Source organism: Mytilus trossulus, chromosome 5 (assembly GCF_036588685.1).
Source record: "Mytilus trossulus isolate FHL-02 chromosome 5, PNRI_Mtr1.1.1.hap1, whole genome shotgun sequence".
NCBI classification, from domain to species: Eukaryota; Metazoa; Mollusca; class Bivalvia; order Mytilida; family Mytilidae; genus Mytilus; species Mytilus trossulus.
In genome coordinates this window covers 36,552,343-36,568,490 of record NC_086377.1, presented here as the reverse complement: position 1 = coordinate 36,568,490, position 16,148 = coordinate 36,552,343, and the positions used below count along the sequence as shown (strand labels likewise).

At 36.7% G+C, this 16,148-nt stretch overlaps 1 protein-coding gene across 1 annotated transcript; it reads right to left on the bottom strand.

The window, feature by feature from the left end:
- Nucleotides 1-1,595: 1,595 nt before the first annotated feature.
- On the bottom strand, nt 1,596-8,891 carry LOC134718807 (kelch-like protein 24). Its single transcript, XM_063581537.1, has 2 exons — nt 8,699-8,891; nt 1,596-5,144 (listed from the first exon to the last, which is right to left on the bottom strand). The coding sequence occupies exons 1-2, from the start codon at nt 8,783-8,785 to the stop codon at nt 3,372-3,374; spliced, it is 1,860 nt and encodes a 619-aa protein (XP_063437607.1). The 5' UTR covers nt 8,786-8,891; the 3' UTR covers nt 1,596-3,371.
- Between the last annotated feature and the right edge of the window lie 7,257 nt (nt 8,892-16,148).

Genomic DNA, 16,148 nt, shown 5'->3' with positions numbered 1-16,148 from the left:
TTTTTGCAAGTGTATCATCCTGCCTTTTTTAATTAAATCTCAAAACTCCTCTTCTGTCTATTTTTTTTCAAATTGTATAATTTGACCTTCTATATATGTCTATATATTTCCTAATGATCACTGCATGGAGACAATACATATATATGTCGTGCACAAATTATCATTTTGTACAAGTGATTACTTGTACAAATATTATAATTGTCACGATTGTACAAGTAATTACTTGTCTATTTTTATTTAGATAAAATAAGCTGTACAAACTGGTATTCTACCTTGCCGTATTTGCTGTTCACAACAAAACTTTTCCTTCAAACACAAAATTTAAAATAAATGCAAAAGTATAAACTTGTAACATGTAAGTACTGTTTATCTTTCACATGTGAATACTGAATTATTAGAAGATTGTATTATCATCTCACAATTAATTATTTCATCGTGAAATTTCTTTTTTACGATGTTTTCCATTTGTACACTTACTGACACAAAATCAAATGGGTCAAAGATCTTAAAAATATTTTGCACAATACTACATGTAATTAAAAGAATTCTTCTTGAAACTTTAAAAAAAATGAATTTTGCAGAAAAAAAAATAACCTTCTTTAAAAAATTTGGGAACAAAAATGCTCCCCCCTTTTTGAAGCAATTACCCCAAAACTCAATCCAAGTCTGCCCTTTGTAGTATGAAACCTTGTAGTACAATGTCAGAGAGATCCATTCACTTGCACACAAGTTATTGTCTGAAAACTGCAAACATGCTTGTTGTTGGCCCCTAATTCATAAACTGTTGGTACCACAACCCCAACCCTTCCTTTTGTGGTATTAAACTGTCTTGTTAAAGTTTAGAGAGTTCCGTTCTCTAAAGCTAAAATTACTGTCCGGAAACCAAATGTGTCTTCGGACGACGACGACATCATGGCAAAATATTAACCAACAAATAATGTTTGCGGTCGAATAAAATAGTTATCAAAGGTATCAGGATTACAATTTAGTACGCCAATAAGACTCATCAGTGACGTTCATATCAACATACTTATAAAGCCAAACAAGTACAAAGTTAAAAAAAAAAGAAAGTTGTGCCAAAATCACACACAAGTCAAAAGCTACGTATATGTTAATTTCTTTTTTGGTGTGTCCTTTCTAAAATTCATATGTTGTCTAAAAGAAAAACATATTTCAAAGTTCCAATGACTTCTGATCTGTTTTTCAACAATCGTAACTTTTTTGATATGTCCAATGCTGCCTGGGAAATAAACCAAGCGTAGACAGATCTGTAATTGCATGGACAGGTCAAACTCAACAATTGCGATGCCTCTCTATATCATGTCTTTCGTGCAAGAAACAAGCAGTATCAAGAACTAACTCAAACTTGCAGTGATTTGTACATGTAGTGATAATTTGTCCCGTTGTTAAAGGCCACATGAAGTTGTGATTTTGAGATGAGGCATATCAATAACAGCGCTGGACATTTGGTTTTTAAGCAAAAAGCATGATTTTGAGTCCACAATTTTTTTTATTTTCTAGAGGAAAAAGAAGCATGGAAACTCCCTGTATGCTCCGACAACAAACTGTATGTTTAGTAAACAAACGATAAAGACTTCCGTTTCCATATTTATTACTTTTTAACGATACAAAATGTAAAAGTTAATAAATAAAAAAGTAATATTAAAAAAATCTTTAAATTAAGGCCATCGAAGTATTTGTGTAAATTGCTCTGAATAATCCAAGTTCTGTATACAAATATCTGTGTGTATATACAAAATTACATTTAAGAAGAGAAAAAAAAATACTCGAACATTCCATTTCATGCAAAAGGGAGAAGTTTTAGTTGTACCAGATTCCCACAACAATATTCGTATGATTAAATAATTGTTGGTTGCAAAATGTTCAGTGGAAAATATTTCTGCATGTATGATAAGTCTTTTTTAGTGTCTTTTATAATTAACCCTAACACTTCTCCCAAAAGGCACACAATTAAGGAACGACGATTTATCTTTTAAATCAAATAAAGATATTGATAAATAATTTAGCAATATTTCAATGCAACAACTTCTCCCCTCCCCTCTTCCATGTGGTGACCATTTTAAAATTCATCAAATGACTGCTCCCCACGGTTAACACAAACATGATAAAACATTAAAATAAAAATAATCAAATGACACCATGAAACATTATAAAAAGACAAAAGAGATCTCATACATGTAGGCTATTTACGTTTCACGAAATATTGACATGCTTAAGGTGGTACCCAACCTCTTCCCTAAAATTCCCAAAAATTAATTTGGCTGGTTTAATTTTCAAAACATTTTGACAAAGGATTTACTTTGACCTTTTGAGAAGAATATAAAAATTTCAAAAAATTGAACCAACCATTTTATCAGAAAAAAATTACTGGTTGTAAAGCAGTTTGACAAACACTAATATCGATCATTGAGAAGCTTAATATTCCCTTAAAAACACAGTGTAATTAAAACGTTAAGCTGATTTTACATAGTTATCTCCCTGTAGTGTTAAGTAACCCCTAAAAAATCCTTTTGAAATGAAAAAAGATAGAATCAAGTAATGTTTCCGGTTATAGAGTACATGATTTGTTATTCATTAATTTATTCTATTTCATTTATTTGATTAAAAAAATAAAAGCTTTTTTCCGGTCTCTAAAAATTGAAGCTTTTCCATACTATACACAAGATAAAATAAATATAATTTAACTGATCTATTGGCACACATTTCTTTCTTCTTGTTCTTTATATTTAAACCAGGTACAAATGCTAGACTCGCAGAGTACAATAAACACCAATTATATCTAAGACAATATGTGTTTTTCATCATTTAAAATACTCAACTGTCTTCAACGCTCAAAACCGCTTTTTTTAAACAGTGAAATGCTTGAGTTAAAATCGTCAATTTTTAATTGCTAAGGTAACATGATATTAGTGACAATCCAATAATTTCTAGAATATTAATAAATAGCTACTGTAGGATCAAATAAGTCAATGATTTTTAAAAATGACAATGAGCGAAATTTATGGAATTTAAGAATTTTTTAAAAGTTAACGTGAAATTAACATGCGCCATACAAGTCACGTGGCATACGGCTGCACGATGTACATGCAGACGACCAGAACTGAAAAGGATGCAAATTGATCCAGCAATGCACATGTGTATATATAAAAAATCAGTTATAACATTCATAAACAACATTGATAAAGAAGTTGTAAAAACAATAACGATTTCAAATTCCAGAAAAATGGCAAATATAAATTCAAAAATAAAATCATGCATAGTGTTTTGTGTACTGACAAATAAACGCCATTTAGTTGCAATATCACCAATCTTCATTTACGTTCTCTATCACAAGTAAAACACGGATTGTTTCATTTTTGCAAAGGTTTCATGTGCTTTTTTAACGCAGCTATTTTGACGCAGCCGTCAATCAGTCTAGGTGCCGGAAGTGTGTCGCTTAATGTCGTACATCCAGAAGTTGAAGGGTCAAACATTATAAGATCTTTACAAAGCGTATTACTTTCAATTTCGCCACCCAGAACGATTATGTTACCTTGGTAATGTATGACACCGAAATGAATTCTCTGATAGGCGGTCAGTCTACCGACCGTTCGGCAATACGTTTTCCGACTTTCTTTTGTGTCCTTGCAAAACTCAACTACACGGCCATCATAGAAGATGAGGAACACTCTGCTGTTTACAGTAACGGAACGTGTAAGCTTACAAGCCATTGGAATTTTGGCATCGAGCTTACATGACTGACGCATGCGTGTATCAAAGCACTGAATGAAAGCGGTGTCTTTCCGATCGTTCTTTTCACCTCCAAAGGTATAAATACTTTCACCAACCACTGCTGCTGAAAATGAACTAATTGCAATTGGTAGTTGACCTACTTCTGACCATTCGTCTTCGCGGATATCGTACAACTCGATACTTGAGAGCATGCGCGAGCCATCTTCTAATTTGTTGTCATATCCGCCTAAGGCATAAAGGCCACCAGTCACAGCAACAACTGAATGTCGGCGCCTTCCGCTTTTCATTGTTGCCATTTGAACCCATTTGTTTTTGTCTGCGTCGTATCTCAGAAGGCAATTCTGCATTGACCCTCCTCCTGACACGAAAATATCATTCTTATAAGTGCACGACGCAAACTCTATACCAGGATCATAAGGAAGGGCAGATAACTCGAACCATTCTTTACTTTGGAAACTGTAACATATGACCTGTAGACTTCTAATGTATGGTGGAGTTGTTGATTCGCATCCTCCCAAGAGGACCACCACTTCTTCTGTCCCGGATGACAGACGATATCTTGTCTGCTTGTTGCAAATGTCCTGCTGTCTAGCAGGTAGAAGATGGTATTTCTTTGCTTCGTTGATGTATTTCATTGTCTCTAAGTCATCTTTGAGAAAGTCATGTCGGTCCTCGATTGTTAGTAAATATTCCGGATTAAGGAAAGACAGGCGAATGTTTTCGAAAAGATTGCCGCAAAATTTCTTCCGTTTTTCTAAATCGTGTTCGAGCCACTGAAAAACTGTATCACAGAGACGATCCTCGCTTTCGGTTTGTAGGTTGTCCTCTTTCATTATACTTGCAAGCTCTTTACCTTCTAATTCAACAAAGTCACTAGTTTTACGAATTTCTTGGTAGTTCGCAGCAACGATTTTTATTGCATGGTTAGCAAGATTGTGGCAATCATGAAATGAAGCTAGTTTCCAAATTTTCAAACAATTTTCGGAGGTTATATGTGGATAGAGAAAATCTTCACAAATTTGCTGTAGCATTTTGATTTGCAGAACGGAGGCAATACTGAGAATTTCGACTCCATTGTCTATCGTGAGTTCAATATCGCCGCTATATACAAACTTAATCACGCAATCAAACAGATCGGGGTCCATTTCCGGAAAAGTTACTTCACCACTTACACTTTCACGCATGCCCGACGAAAACATGGCGTCGAAGTATGTAGATACTGCTGCCAACATAAATTTGTGACATTTGAATGTCTTCTCTCCCACGAGAATTATGACATCTGAATGATCTCCAGTACTCCATAGACGTTGGATACCTTCGAGTAGTCCCGTGGAGTATACCTTCTCAGGGGAGATAATTACTTGTGATGACATGCTTGTATCACAAATATCCTAAAATTTAAAAAAAAGTAAAATTCAATAAAAATTCAAAACATCGGTAATTGTGTTGCTCAATGCTGAAGCTTGCTTTATAGTATGCCGTTGTATACACCCTGTCATGTACATGTTATCTTCGGCATATAAATGAATGAATGTTATTAGCTAAACATATCTATATCTTTGAAGTAATCCTTCGTACACTATGTAGGATAGACGAACTAGTGTATAACTATGTCAGACATTTGTAGAGAGTCTGTTGTTCGTGAAAGGCAGGTCAGATATTTAACAAAGCAATGTAACCGCCCACGGTGTTCGGAAAATTGTTGTCTCGAACCCTGCCAGTTCAAACCTACAACTTTAAAATTGGTATTTGCCGCTTCTAAACTAAGCACGCGCAATTAAGGAGTAAGAGCAAAGACTGGTCAGCTCAGTAACAGAATAATTTTTAATGTTTGGTACCTAAGGTAACTTGCCTTCATATGGACTGTTTCTTTGTTAACTAGCAGGTAAACATTTCAGTTAAGCATGTCGGTTCAGTAAAGAACAAGTTTTTACCTCGCCTCCGCCGCCGATATAACACTATAAATGTCTCGCTATAGCGACTTTCGACACAGGCGAGACACAGCTTAAACAAATTACTATTGAGATAGACACTTACAGGGCACCAGCTGTTTATATTTTCGTTTCAAATAAAACTAGAGGCTCTAAAGAGTCTGTGTCGCTCACCTTGGTCTATGTGAATATTAAACAAAGGAAGCAGATGGATTCATGACAAAATTGTGTTTTGGTGATGGTGATATGTTTGTACATCTTACTTTACTGAACATTCTTGCTGCTTACAATTATCACTTTCTATAATGAACTTGGCCCATTAGTTTCTGTGGAAAATGTAACTGGTAGTAAAGTTTACAAATTTTATGAAAATTGTTAAAAATTGACTATAAAGGACAATAACTCCTTAGGGGTCAATTGACCATTTTGGTCATGTTGACTTATTTGTAAATCTTACTTTGCTGAACATTTTTGCTGTTTACAGATTAACTCTATCTATAATAATATTCAAGATAATAACCAAAAACAGCAAAATTTTCTTAAAATTACCAATTCAGGGACGGCAACCCAACAATGGGTTCTCTGATTCATCTGAAAATTTCAGGGCAGATAGGACTTGACCTGATGAACAATTTTACCGCGTGTCAGATTTGCTGTAAATGCTTTGGTTTTTGAGTTATAAGCCAAAAACTGTGTTTTACCCCCTATGTTCTATTTTTAGCCATGGCGGCCATCTTGGTTGGTTTGGCGGGTCAGGTCACACATTTTTTAAACTAGATACCCCAAAGATGATTGTGGCCAAGTTTGGATTAAGTTGGCCCAACAGTTTCAGAGGAGAAGATTTTTGTAAAAGATATATAAAATTTACGAAAAATGGTTAAAAATTTACTTTAAAGGGCAATAACTTCTAAAGGGGTCAACTGACCATTTTGGTCCTGTTGACTTATTTGTAAATCTTACCTTGCTGAACATTATTGCTGTTTACAGTTTATCTCTATCTATAATAATATTCAAGATAATAACCAAAAACAGCAAAATTTCCCTAAAATTACCAATTCAGGGGCAGCAACCCAACAACTGGTTGTCTGATTCATCTGAAAATTTCAGGGCAGATAGATCTTGACCTGATAAACAATTTTACTCCATGTCAGATTTGCTTTAAATGCTTTGGTTTTTGAGTTATAAGCCAAAAACTGCATTTTACCCCTATGTTCTATTTTTAGCCATGGCGGCCATCTTGTTTTGTTTGGCGGGTCACGCCACACATTTTTTAAACTAGATACCCCAATGATGATTGTGGCCAAGTTTGGTTTTATTTGGCCCAGTAGTTTCAGAGGAGAAGATTTTTCTAAAAGTTAACGACGACGGACGACGACGACGGACGCCGGACGCCAAGTGATGAGAAAAGCTCACTTGGCCCTTCGGGCCAGGTGAGCTAAAAACAAGGTACAAATTCGAAGAACTTTTTTAACCTAGAATTTTCCATAATTTTTCAATTTTCGTTAAAAAAAAATCACCATTCCAGGAATTAGACAATCATGATACAATCGAATTGATTGTAGTCGGAAGGATATTCATGGTCGAATGTATCAATCAATCGTTAACAATAATTATCGTGTTAAAATTTATGACTTCCTTCAATACGATGTCCTTGACCTAAAAGGGTGAAGCTGCAAGTTGTAAACAAAACTATTTTTATATATATACATGTATATAATCGATATAAGGAAACATACCCAGTTTCCGTCGGGTTTGAGTATGTTTATACAATATATTTATATACATGTAGATATATAGATATGGATATTCACATTTTAAAATGAAGAGATATGGATATTCACATTTTAAAATGTAGAAATATGTATATTCACATTTTAAAATGTAGAGATATGGATATTCACCTTTAAAATGAAGTTCCTAATTGTATGTTTAATTTGTTTCATTTTCTTTGATTGATGCAGGACTGTTTAACGTATCATTATGTTTATTCAGAACGCTAACAGAAAATAAATATACCATTCTACACCATAGGCCCATGATAGCGGTGGCAGGGGTGCATAGCTTAATAAGTAACAAGTCGCAATCAGAAAGGTCACCCAGATAGTATACAGGGATACGTTATTTCGATTCCGAGTCGGCCAGTCTATTCTCCAATTTCTAAAATATGGCATGCTTCGCAAATGAATTTTATAAACGCTCATTTAAAGGTCTTGGGATGACCTAGGTGCGGATCGAATCCCACGATCTCCTACGAGCGCGCCTGCCAGCACGTGATCATCGACCATTTTCAATTTCTTTTAACTTAGATTCTACTATTGGCGGGAGTATTAAGCCGTGTAATACATTTTGTACATTAAGTATATAGTCAATTTGAGATCAAGAAATCTTCGAGATGAAGAGACGATCATGACGGTGTTTAACTCTTAAGTCCAGTTACAAATATTACATGCATATTGGGACGAAAACAAATTGAAAATAATTGGACCTTTCATTACAAGAAAGATATATAAAGCTTTTTGCACACCATATAATCTTTAATTAAATATCAGATAATAGTTATCAAAGGTACCAGGATTATAATTAAGTACGCCAGACATGCGTTTCGTCTACACACGACTCATCAGTGACACTTACATCAAAATGTTTATAAAGCCAAACAAGAGAATGTCAACATGGGAAACAATTCAATTGCCTTTTTTTTTTTTTTATAGCTGACCATGTGGTATGGTCATTACTTATTGTTGAAGGCCAAACGCTGACCCATAGTTAATGTTTGTGTCATTAGGTCTCTTGTGAAGACATGTATCATTGGCAATCATATACACTTGTAAGCTTTTAATTTTGTAATTCACTATACAGTATATCCCTGTGAAAGGCTGGGTAGCTGAAGTGCAATCGTTTCTGGCTCTTCAGCTGATGAAGACAAAAGCGTCAACAGTTAGAAGCTTTCTTTTTGTCTTTTTGTCTGTTTTATAACCTTTGTCCACTTGTCATTTACCATTTAACTAACTTACCCTTAATGAAATTTCTGCATCCTCGCCCACGCCTCGTATAGAGGAACCTCTACTCCGCGTGGACAACCTGGAACGAAAACTTTTCATCAGAACAAATATTTACAACCACCTATCTAAAATATCCATGGTAAATCAGGAAATATTATTGTGAAGCTTGATAAAACGGGGAGGGAGGAAGTCAAAACACAAGTATATCCGGTGATGTATGCTTTGTTAGATGTAAAATGATTCAATGACCTAGCTACATTTGTATTACTTTTACAAGTGTTTTTGGAAAGTTGTAGTAAATTTTAAAATCGGGCATACAACTGTATAGATGTGGATTCGTTTGTTTGTCCGCTACATTCGTATAGAATCGGTGATTAAGCGGACCAGTATATCCCAAACGATGAATATGTGAACACCAAACTTACTATACTTTATATTTTTATATAACATGTATAAACAAGAATGTGTCACCAGTTCTCTAATTTGACATTAAAATTAGAAAGATCATATCATAGGGAATATGTGTACAAAGTTTGAAGACGATTAGGCTTCAACTTCATCAAAAGTTATCTTGACCAAAAACTTTAACCTGAAGCGGGACAGACGGACGGACGAACGAACGGACGGACGCAAAGACCAGAAATCGTAGATGGGGCATACATATATATATATTTTTCTAAATTGAGAGACATAAACGCAAAACTATAAGCAATAGGACCAACCAAACGTGTTCATGTTTAAGTATTCAAACTATTGAGTTCTTCATTGCTTTGAATTTCGGTTTTCTTCTAAATGTCTGAAAAAAAACACCGCCCACCAAATCCTCCAAGGTTGCAGGTTTTACTTTCATACATGTATAATACCGGTATGCCAAACCGTATTTAAATGTGGGGGCTCGATATTAGAAACTTAGATATCAGAACTCCTAGTAGACTATCAATATCCTACAATGTATATATTCTTTTATTATAAGAAACATTTAATACTAGTATTACAAACAGATGCACTTATCTTAAACGTATAAATACACTTGTGTATAGACGTAGCGTACCATATTTCGAGGTTATTCGGTACATATTAATCTGTACATACGAGATTTCTACTTAATATCATTAAGATATACTATACATGTACATATCTAGTAATAGATACACATTTTATTTCTGTTCAGAAATGTACATGTATAAAAGTATTTAGGAAGCAACCATTTAACTTTAAAAAAAAGGTTGGGGGGAGGGGAGTTGTTATGTTGGTTTTTTTCTCAGTGAAGATTTTTTCATTTTTTTTTTGTCATCTAGATCTGCATGGCAGAATATTTTTGTATTTTATTACGCTAATGAACCGTGCGAGGGATGTATAGCCATTCAAGGTCGTTAAAAGGTTAACAACTTCTATCATTGATTGGGCTCTATTGTGTATCAAAACAGTGAAACAGTTTTCTAGCAAGGTTTTAAATTGTATTTTTGAGGATTTTAGAAAGTCTAGAAATGCAAAAAAGCCGAATAAAGAGGGCAAGGAGCGAATACTCAAGACAAAATGAACATAGAAAGGGCAAAGGGGAGTAAAAATTACAAAGGCGAATAAACAGGACAAAGAGCCTAAAAAGGGCAAAGGGGAGTATACTAAGGACAGGGGCGAATACACAAGACAACATGAGGATAGAAAAGGCAAAGGGGAGTATAGATAGGACAGAAGCGAAGACACAAAACAACCAGAGAACAGAAAGGGCAAAAGGGAGAAAAGAAAGAACAGATGTGAATAAAAAGAACAACAAGAGCATAGAAAGGGCGAAGGGGAGTATACAAGGGACACTGTCGAATAAATTGGACAACAAGAGCATAGAAAGGGAAAGGGGGTATAGAAAGGACAGAGGTCAATACACAGGACAACATGAGCATATAAATGGGAAGGGGGTATAGACAGGACAGAGGCCAATACACAGGACAACAAGAGCATGTATCAAGGGCAAAGGCGAGTCAAAAAAGGACAGACGCGAATAAACAGGACACAATGAGCATTGATAGGACAAAGGGGGGTATAGAAAGGACAGAAGCGAATACACAGGACAAAATGAGCATTGCCAGGGCAAAGGAATGTATAGAAAGGACAGAAGCGAATACACAGGACAAAATGAGCATTGACAGGGCAAAGGGATGTATAGAAAGGACAGAAGCGAATACACATGACAAAATGAACATAGAAAGGGCAAAGGGGAGTATAGGAATTGCAAAACGAAAAAAACAGGACAATAAAAGCATAGAAGGGGGGAATAAAGAAAGAACAGAGGCGAAAAAACAGGGCAATAAGAGCATACTAGGGCAAAGGGGAGTATAGAAAGGACAGAGGCCAATAAACATGACAGGATATAGATAAGCAAAAGGGAGCATAGAAAAAACAGAGGCGAATAAACAGGACAACATAAGCATAGAAATAGAAAGGGCAAAAGGGAGTATAGAAAGGACAGAAGCGAATAAACAGGACAACATGAACATAGAAATGGAAAGGGGTGTAGGAAGGACAGGGACGAATAAACAGAACAAGAGCATACACATGGGAAGGGGGTATAGAAAGGACAGGGGCCAATACACAGGACAACACGAGCATGTATCAAGAGCAAAGGCGAGTATAGAAAGGACAGAGGCAAATAAACAGGACAACATGAGAATTGACAGGGCAAAGGTGACTATAGAAATGACAGAAGCGAATACTCAGGACAAAATGAACATAGAAAAGACAAAGGGGAGTAAAAATTACAAAGGCGAATAAACAGGACAACAAGAGCATAACAAGGGCAAAGGGGAGTATACTAAGGACAAGGGCGAATACACAAGACAACATGAGCATAGAAGGGGCAAAGGGGAGTATAGATAGGACAGAAGCGAAGACACAAAACAACCAGAGAACAGAAAGGGCAAAAGGGAGAAAAGAAAAAACAGATGTGAATAAAAAGAACAACAAGAGCATAGAAAGGGCGAAGGGGAGTATACAAGGGACACTGTCGAATAAATTGGACAACAAGAGCATAGAAAGGGAAAGGGGGTATAGAAAGGACAGAGGTCAATACACAGGACAACATGAGCATAGAAATGGGAAGGGGTATAGAAAGGACAGAGGCCAATACACAGGACAACAAGAGCATGTATCAAGGGCAAAGGCGAGTCAAAAAAGGACATACGCGAATAAACAGGACGCAATGAGCATTGATAGGACAAAAGGGGGTATAGAAAGGACAGAAGCGAATACACAGGACAAAATGAGCATTGTCAGGGCAAAGGAATGTATAGAAAGGACAGAAGCGAATACACAGGACAAAATGAGCATTGAGAGGGCAAAGGGGTTTTTAGAAAGGACAGAAGCGAAAACACAGGACAAAATGAGCATTGACAGGACAAAGGGATGTATAGAAAGGACAGAAGCGAATACACATGACAAAATGAACATAGAAAGGGCAATGGGGAGTATAGGAATGGCAAAACGAAAAATAACAGGACAATAAAAGCATAGAAGGGTAAAGGGGAGTAAAGAAAGAACAGAGGCGAAAAAACAGGGCAATAAGAGCACACTAGGGCAAAGGGGAGTATAGAAAGGACAGAGACCAATAAACATGACAGGATATAGATAAGCAAAAGGGAGCATAGAAAAAACAGACGCGAATAAACAGGACAACATGAGCATAGAAATAGAAAGGGCAAAGGGGAGTATAGAAAGGACAGAAGCGAATAAACAGGACAACATGAACATAGAAATGGGAAGGGGGTGTAGGAAGGAGAGGGACGAATAAACAGAACAAGAGCATACAAAAGGGAAGGGGTATAGAAAAGCTAGACGGGAATACACAGGACAACATGAGCATAGAAAAGGCAAAGGGGAGTATAGAAAGGACTGAGGCAAATAAACAGGACAAAATGAGCATTGACAGGACAAAAGGGGGTATAGAAAGGACAGAATCGAATACACAGGACTAAATGAGCATTGACAGGGCAAAGGAATGTAAAGAAAGAACATAAGCGAATACACCGGACAACATGAACATAGAAAGGGCAAAGGGAATATAGAAATGACAAAACGAAAAAAAAACCAGGACAATAAAAGCATAGAAAGGGTAAAGGGGAGTGAAGAAAGAACAGAGGCGAAAAAACAGGGCAATAAGAGCATACTAGGGCAAAGGGGAGTATAGAAAGGACAGAGGCCAATAAACATGACAGAATATAGATGAGCAAAAGGGAGCATAGAAAGGACAGAGGCGAATAAACATGACAACAAGAGCATAGAAAGGGCAAAGGGGAGTATAGAAGGACAGAGGCGAAAACAAAGAGCATAACAAGAGCAAAGGAGAGTTAAGAAGGGACAGACACGAATAAACAGGACAAGAGCATAGACAGGGCTGAGGGGAGTATACAAAAGACAGGGGCGAATAAACAGGAAAACAAGAGCATAGAAAGGGCAAAGGGGAGTATACAATGGACAGATGCAATGGACAGATGCGTATATACAGGACAACATGCACATATATACAGGGCAAAGGGGAGTAAAGAAAGGACAGTGTCGAATACACAGGACAACACGATCGTAGTAAGGGCAAATGGGAGTATAGAAAGGACAGAGGCGAATAAACAGGACAACAAGAGCATAACAAGGGCAAAGTGGAGAATACAAAGGACACTGGCGAATTAACAGGACAACAAGAACATAGAAAGGGAAAACGGGTATAGAAAAGCCAGAGGGGAAAACACAGGACAACATGAGCATAGAAAAGGCAAAGGGGAGTATAGAAAGGACAGATGCGAATACACAGGACAACAATAGTATAACAAGAGCAAAGGGGAGTTTAGAAAGGAAAGACGCGAATAAACAGGACAAGAGCACAGACAGGGCTGAGGGGAGTATAGAAAGGACAGAGGCGAATATACAAGACAAAAGCATAGAAAGGGCAAAGGTGAGTATAAAAAGAACACTGGCGAATTAACAGGACAACAAGAGCATAACAAGGGCAACGTTGAGTATACAAATGGCAGAGGCTAAGATACAGGACATTAGCATACATAAAGGGCAAAGGGGAGTAAAGAAAGGACAGAGGCGAAAACACAGGACAACATGATCATAGTACGGGCAAATGGGTGTATAGAAAGAACAGAGGCGAATACACAGGACAACATGAGCAGAGAAAGGACAGATGCGAATAAACAGGACAAGAGCATACAAAGGGGAAGTGGGCATAGGAAAGCCAGACGGGAATACACAGGACAACATGAGCATAGAAAAGGCAAAGGGGAGTATGGAAAGGACTGGGGCAAATAAACAGGACGAAATGAGCATTGACAGGACAAAAGGGGGTATAGAAAGGACAGCATCGAATACACAGGACTAAATGAGCATTGACAGGGCAAAGGAATGTAAAGAAAGAATATAAGCGAATACACCGGACAAAATGAATATAGAAAGGGCAAAGGGGAGTATAGGAATGACAAAACGAAAAAAAGACCAGGACAATAAAAGCATAGAAAGGGTAAAGGGGAGTAAAGAAAGGACAGAGGCGAAAAACAGGGCAATAAGAGCATACTAGGGCAAAGGGGAGTATAGAAAGGACAGAGGCCAATAAACATGACAGAATATAGATGAGCAAAAGGGAGCATAGAAAGGACAGAGGCGAATAAACAGGACAACAAGAGCATAGAAAGGGCAAAGGGGAGTATAGAAGGACAGAGGCGAAAACAAAGAGCATAACAAGAGCAAAGGAGAGTTAAGAAAGGACAGACGCGAATAAACAGGACAAGAGCATAGACAGGGCTGAGGGGAGTATACAAAAGACAGGGGCGAATAAACAGGAAAACAAGAGCATAGAAAGGGCAAAGGGGAGTATACAATGGACAGATGCAATGGACAGATGCGTATATACAGGACAACATGCACATTTATACAGGGCAAAGGGGAGTAAAGAAAGGACAGTGTCGAATACACAGGACAACACGATCGTAGTAAGGGCAAATGGGAGTATAGATATGACAGAGGCGTATAAACAGGACAACAAGAGTATAAAAAGGGCAAAGGGAAGTATAGAAAAGACAGAGACGAATAAACAGGACAACATGAGCATAGCAATGGCAAAGGGGAGTATATAACAGCCAGAGGAAAACACAGGAAAACAAGATAATAGAAAAGGTAAAGTGGAGTATAGAAAGGACCGATGCGAATACACAGGACAAAAAGAGCATAACAAGAGAAAAGGGGAGTTTAGAAAGGACAGACGCGAATAAACAGGACAGGAGCATAGACAGGGCTGAGGGGAGTATGGAAAGGACAGAGGCGAATACACAGCACAACACGATCATAGTAAGGGCAAATGCGAGTATAGAAAGGATAGAGGCGAATAAACATAACAACAAGAGCATAACAAAGGCAAAGGGGAGTTGAGAAAGGACAGATGCAAATATATATGACAAGAGCATAGCAAGGGCAAAGGGGAATATACAAAGGACAGAGGCAAAATATCAGAACAACAAGAGCATAGAAAGAGCAAAGTTGAGTATACAAATGACAGAGGCGTATGTACAGGACAACATAAGGTAGCAATACACAGTTAGAAGTTTAGTTTCGCATTATGGCCCCTGTGAATTTTTTAAATATGAAAGTTTTTGTACAATAAAATTGATTTTTAGGTAATTGAAGAATAATATAGCCTTCTTAGTGGGTTTATATGAACATTTATATTGATTTTAACATGTTTTATAGGCCATTTCAATGATTGACAGTCTGTATTTTCCTATCCGTACCGTTCATAGGTCCATAAATTATTGTAGTGTTTATCAACAAAGATTTTGCGCTCGATCTTTTCAATTCAATTTTATGGAAAAACGAGCAGGAAGACATATGATTTTTTTTGGACCACTTGATAGATATAAACCTATGGATTCAGGAAAGGTATCACTGTAATTCATTGAAATTTTCCTTTAGACCAAATTTTGGAGACTTTTGTGACATGTTCACCCCCCTTTTTTGCTATATTTTGTATCTAAGAAATGCAGATTGTTGCCATGGTTACACCCAAAAGGGATTATATTTCACCCTTATGACCATTAGAAATCAAATCTATGGAAGATTCTCTTTCTACAAGTATATACATGCATAACACACATATAAAGCCTTCTTTGTTAGACAGGAGGGGAAAGGGGGTGTTTAAAAATTATGAGTGTCAATTTAAAGTTTTTTTCCTAACTGTGTATTGCTACCTTATGGCATTTGACAAAGCAAATAATTGCCTTTTTTTCAGACAAACATACCACAAAACTATTGATATTTAGGTTATAGATACAATTCTAAGGAAGAAACAACCTTTAGTATGACAATGTATGTTAGTTTTGTTGTTTATTGTCCTTAGCAACCAATATAGACATTTTGACACATAGACTTGGTTCCGTTATTAATTGATACTTTATTGGCTACCCCTTGGAAAAGAAGATTGCGC

Coding starts and splice junctions, on each gene's coding strand:
- LOC134718807 (XM_063581537.1), bottom strand. CDS start 8,785: ATGAAAAGTTTTCGTTCCAGGTTGTCCACGCGGAGTAGAGGTTCCTCT. Junction 5,145..8,698: donor ATGCAGAAATTTCATTAAGG/GTAAGTTAGTTA, acceptor TTTAAATTTTAG/GATATTTGTGATACAAGCAT.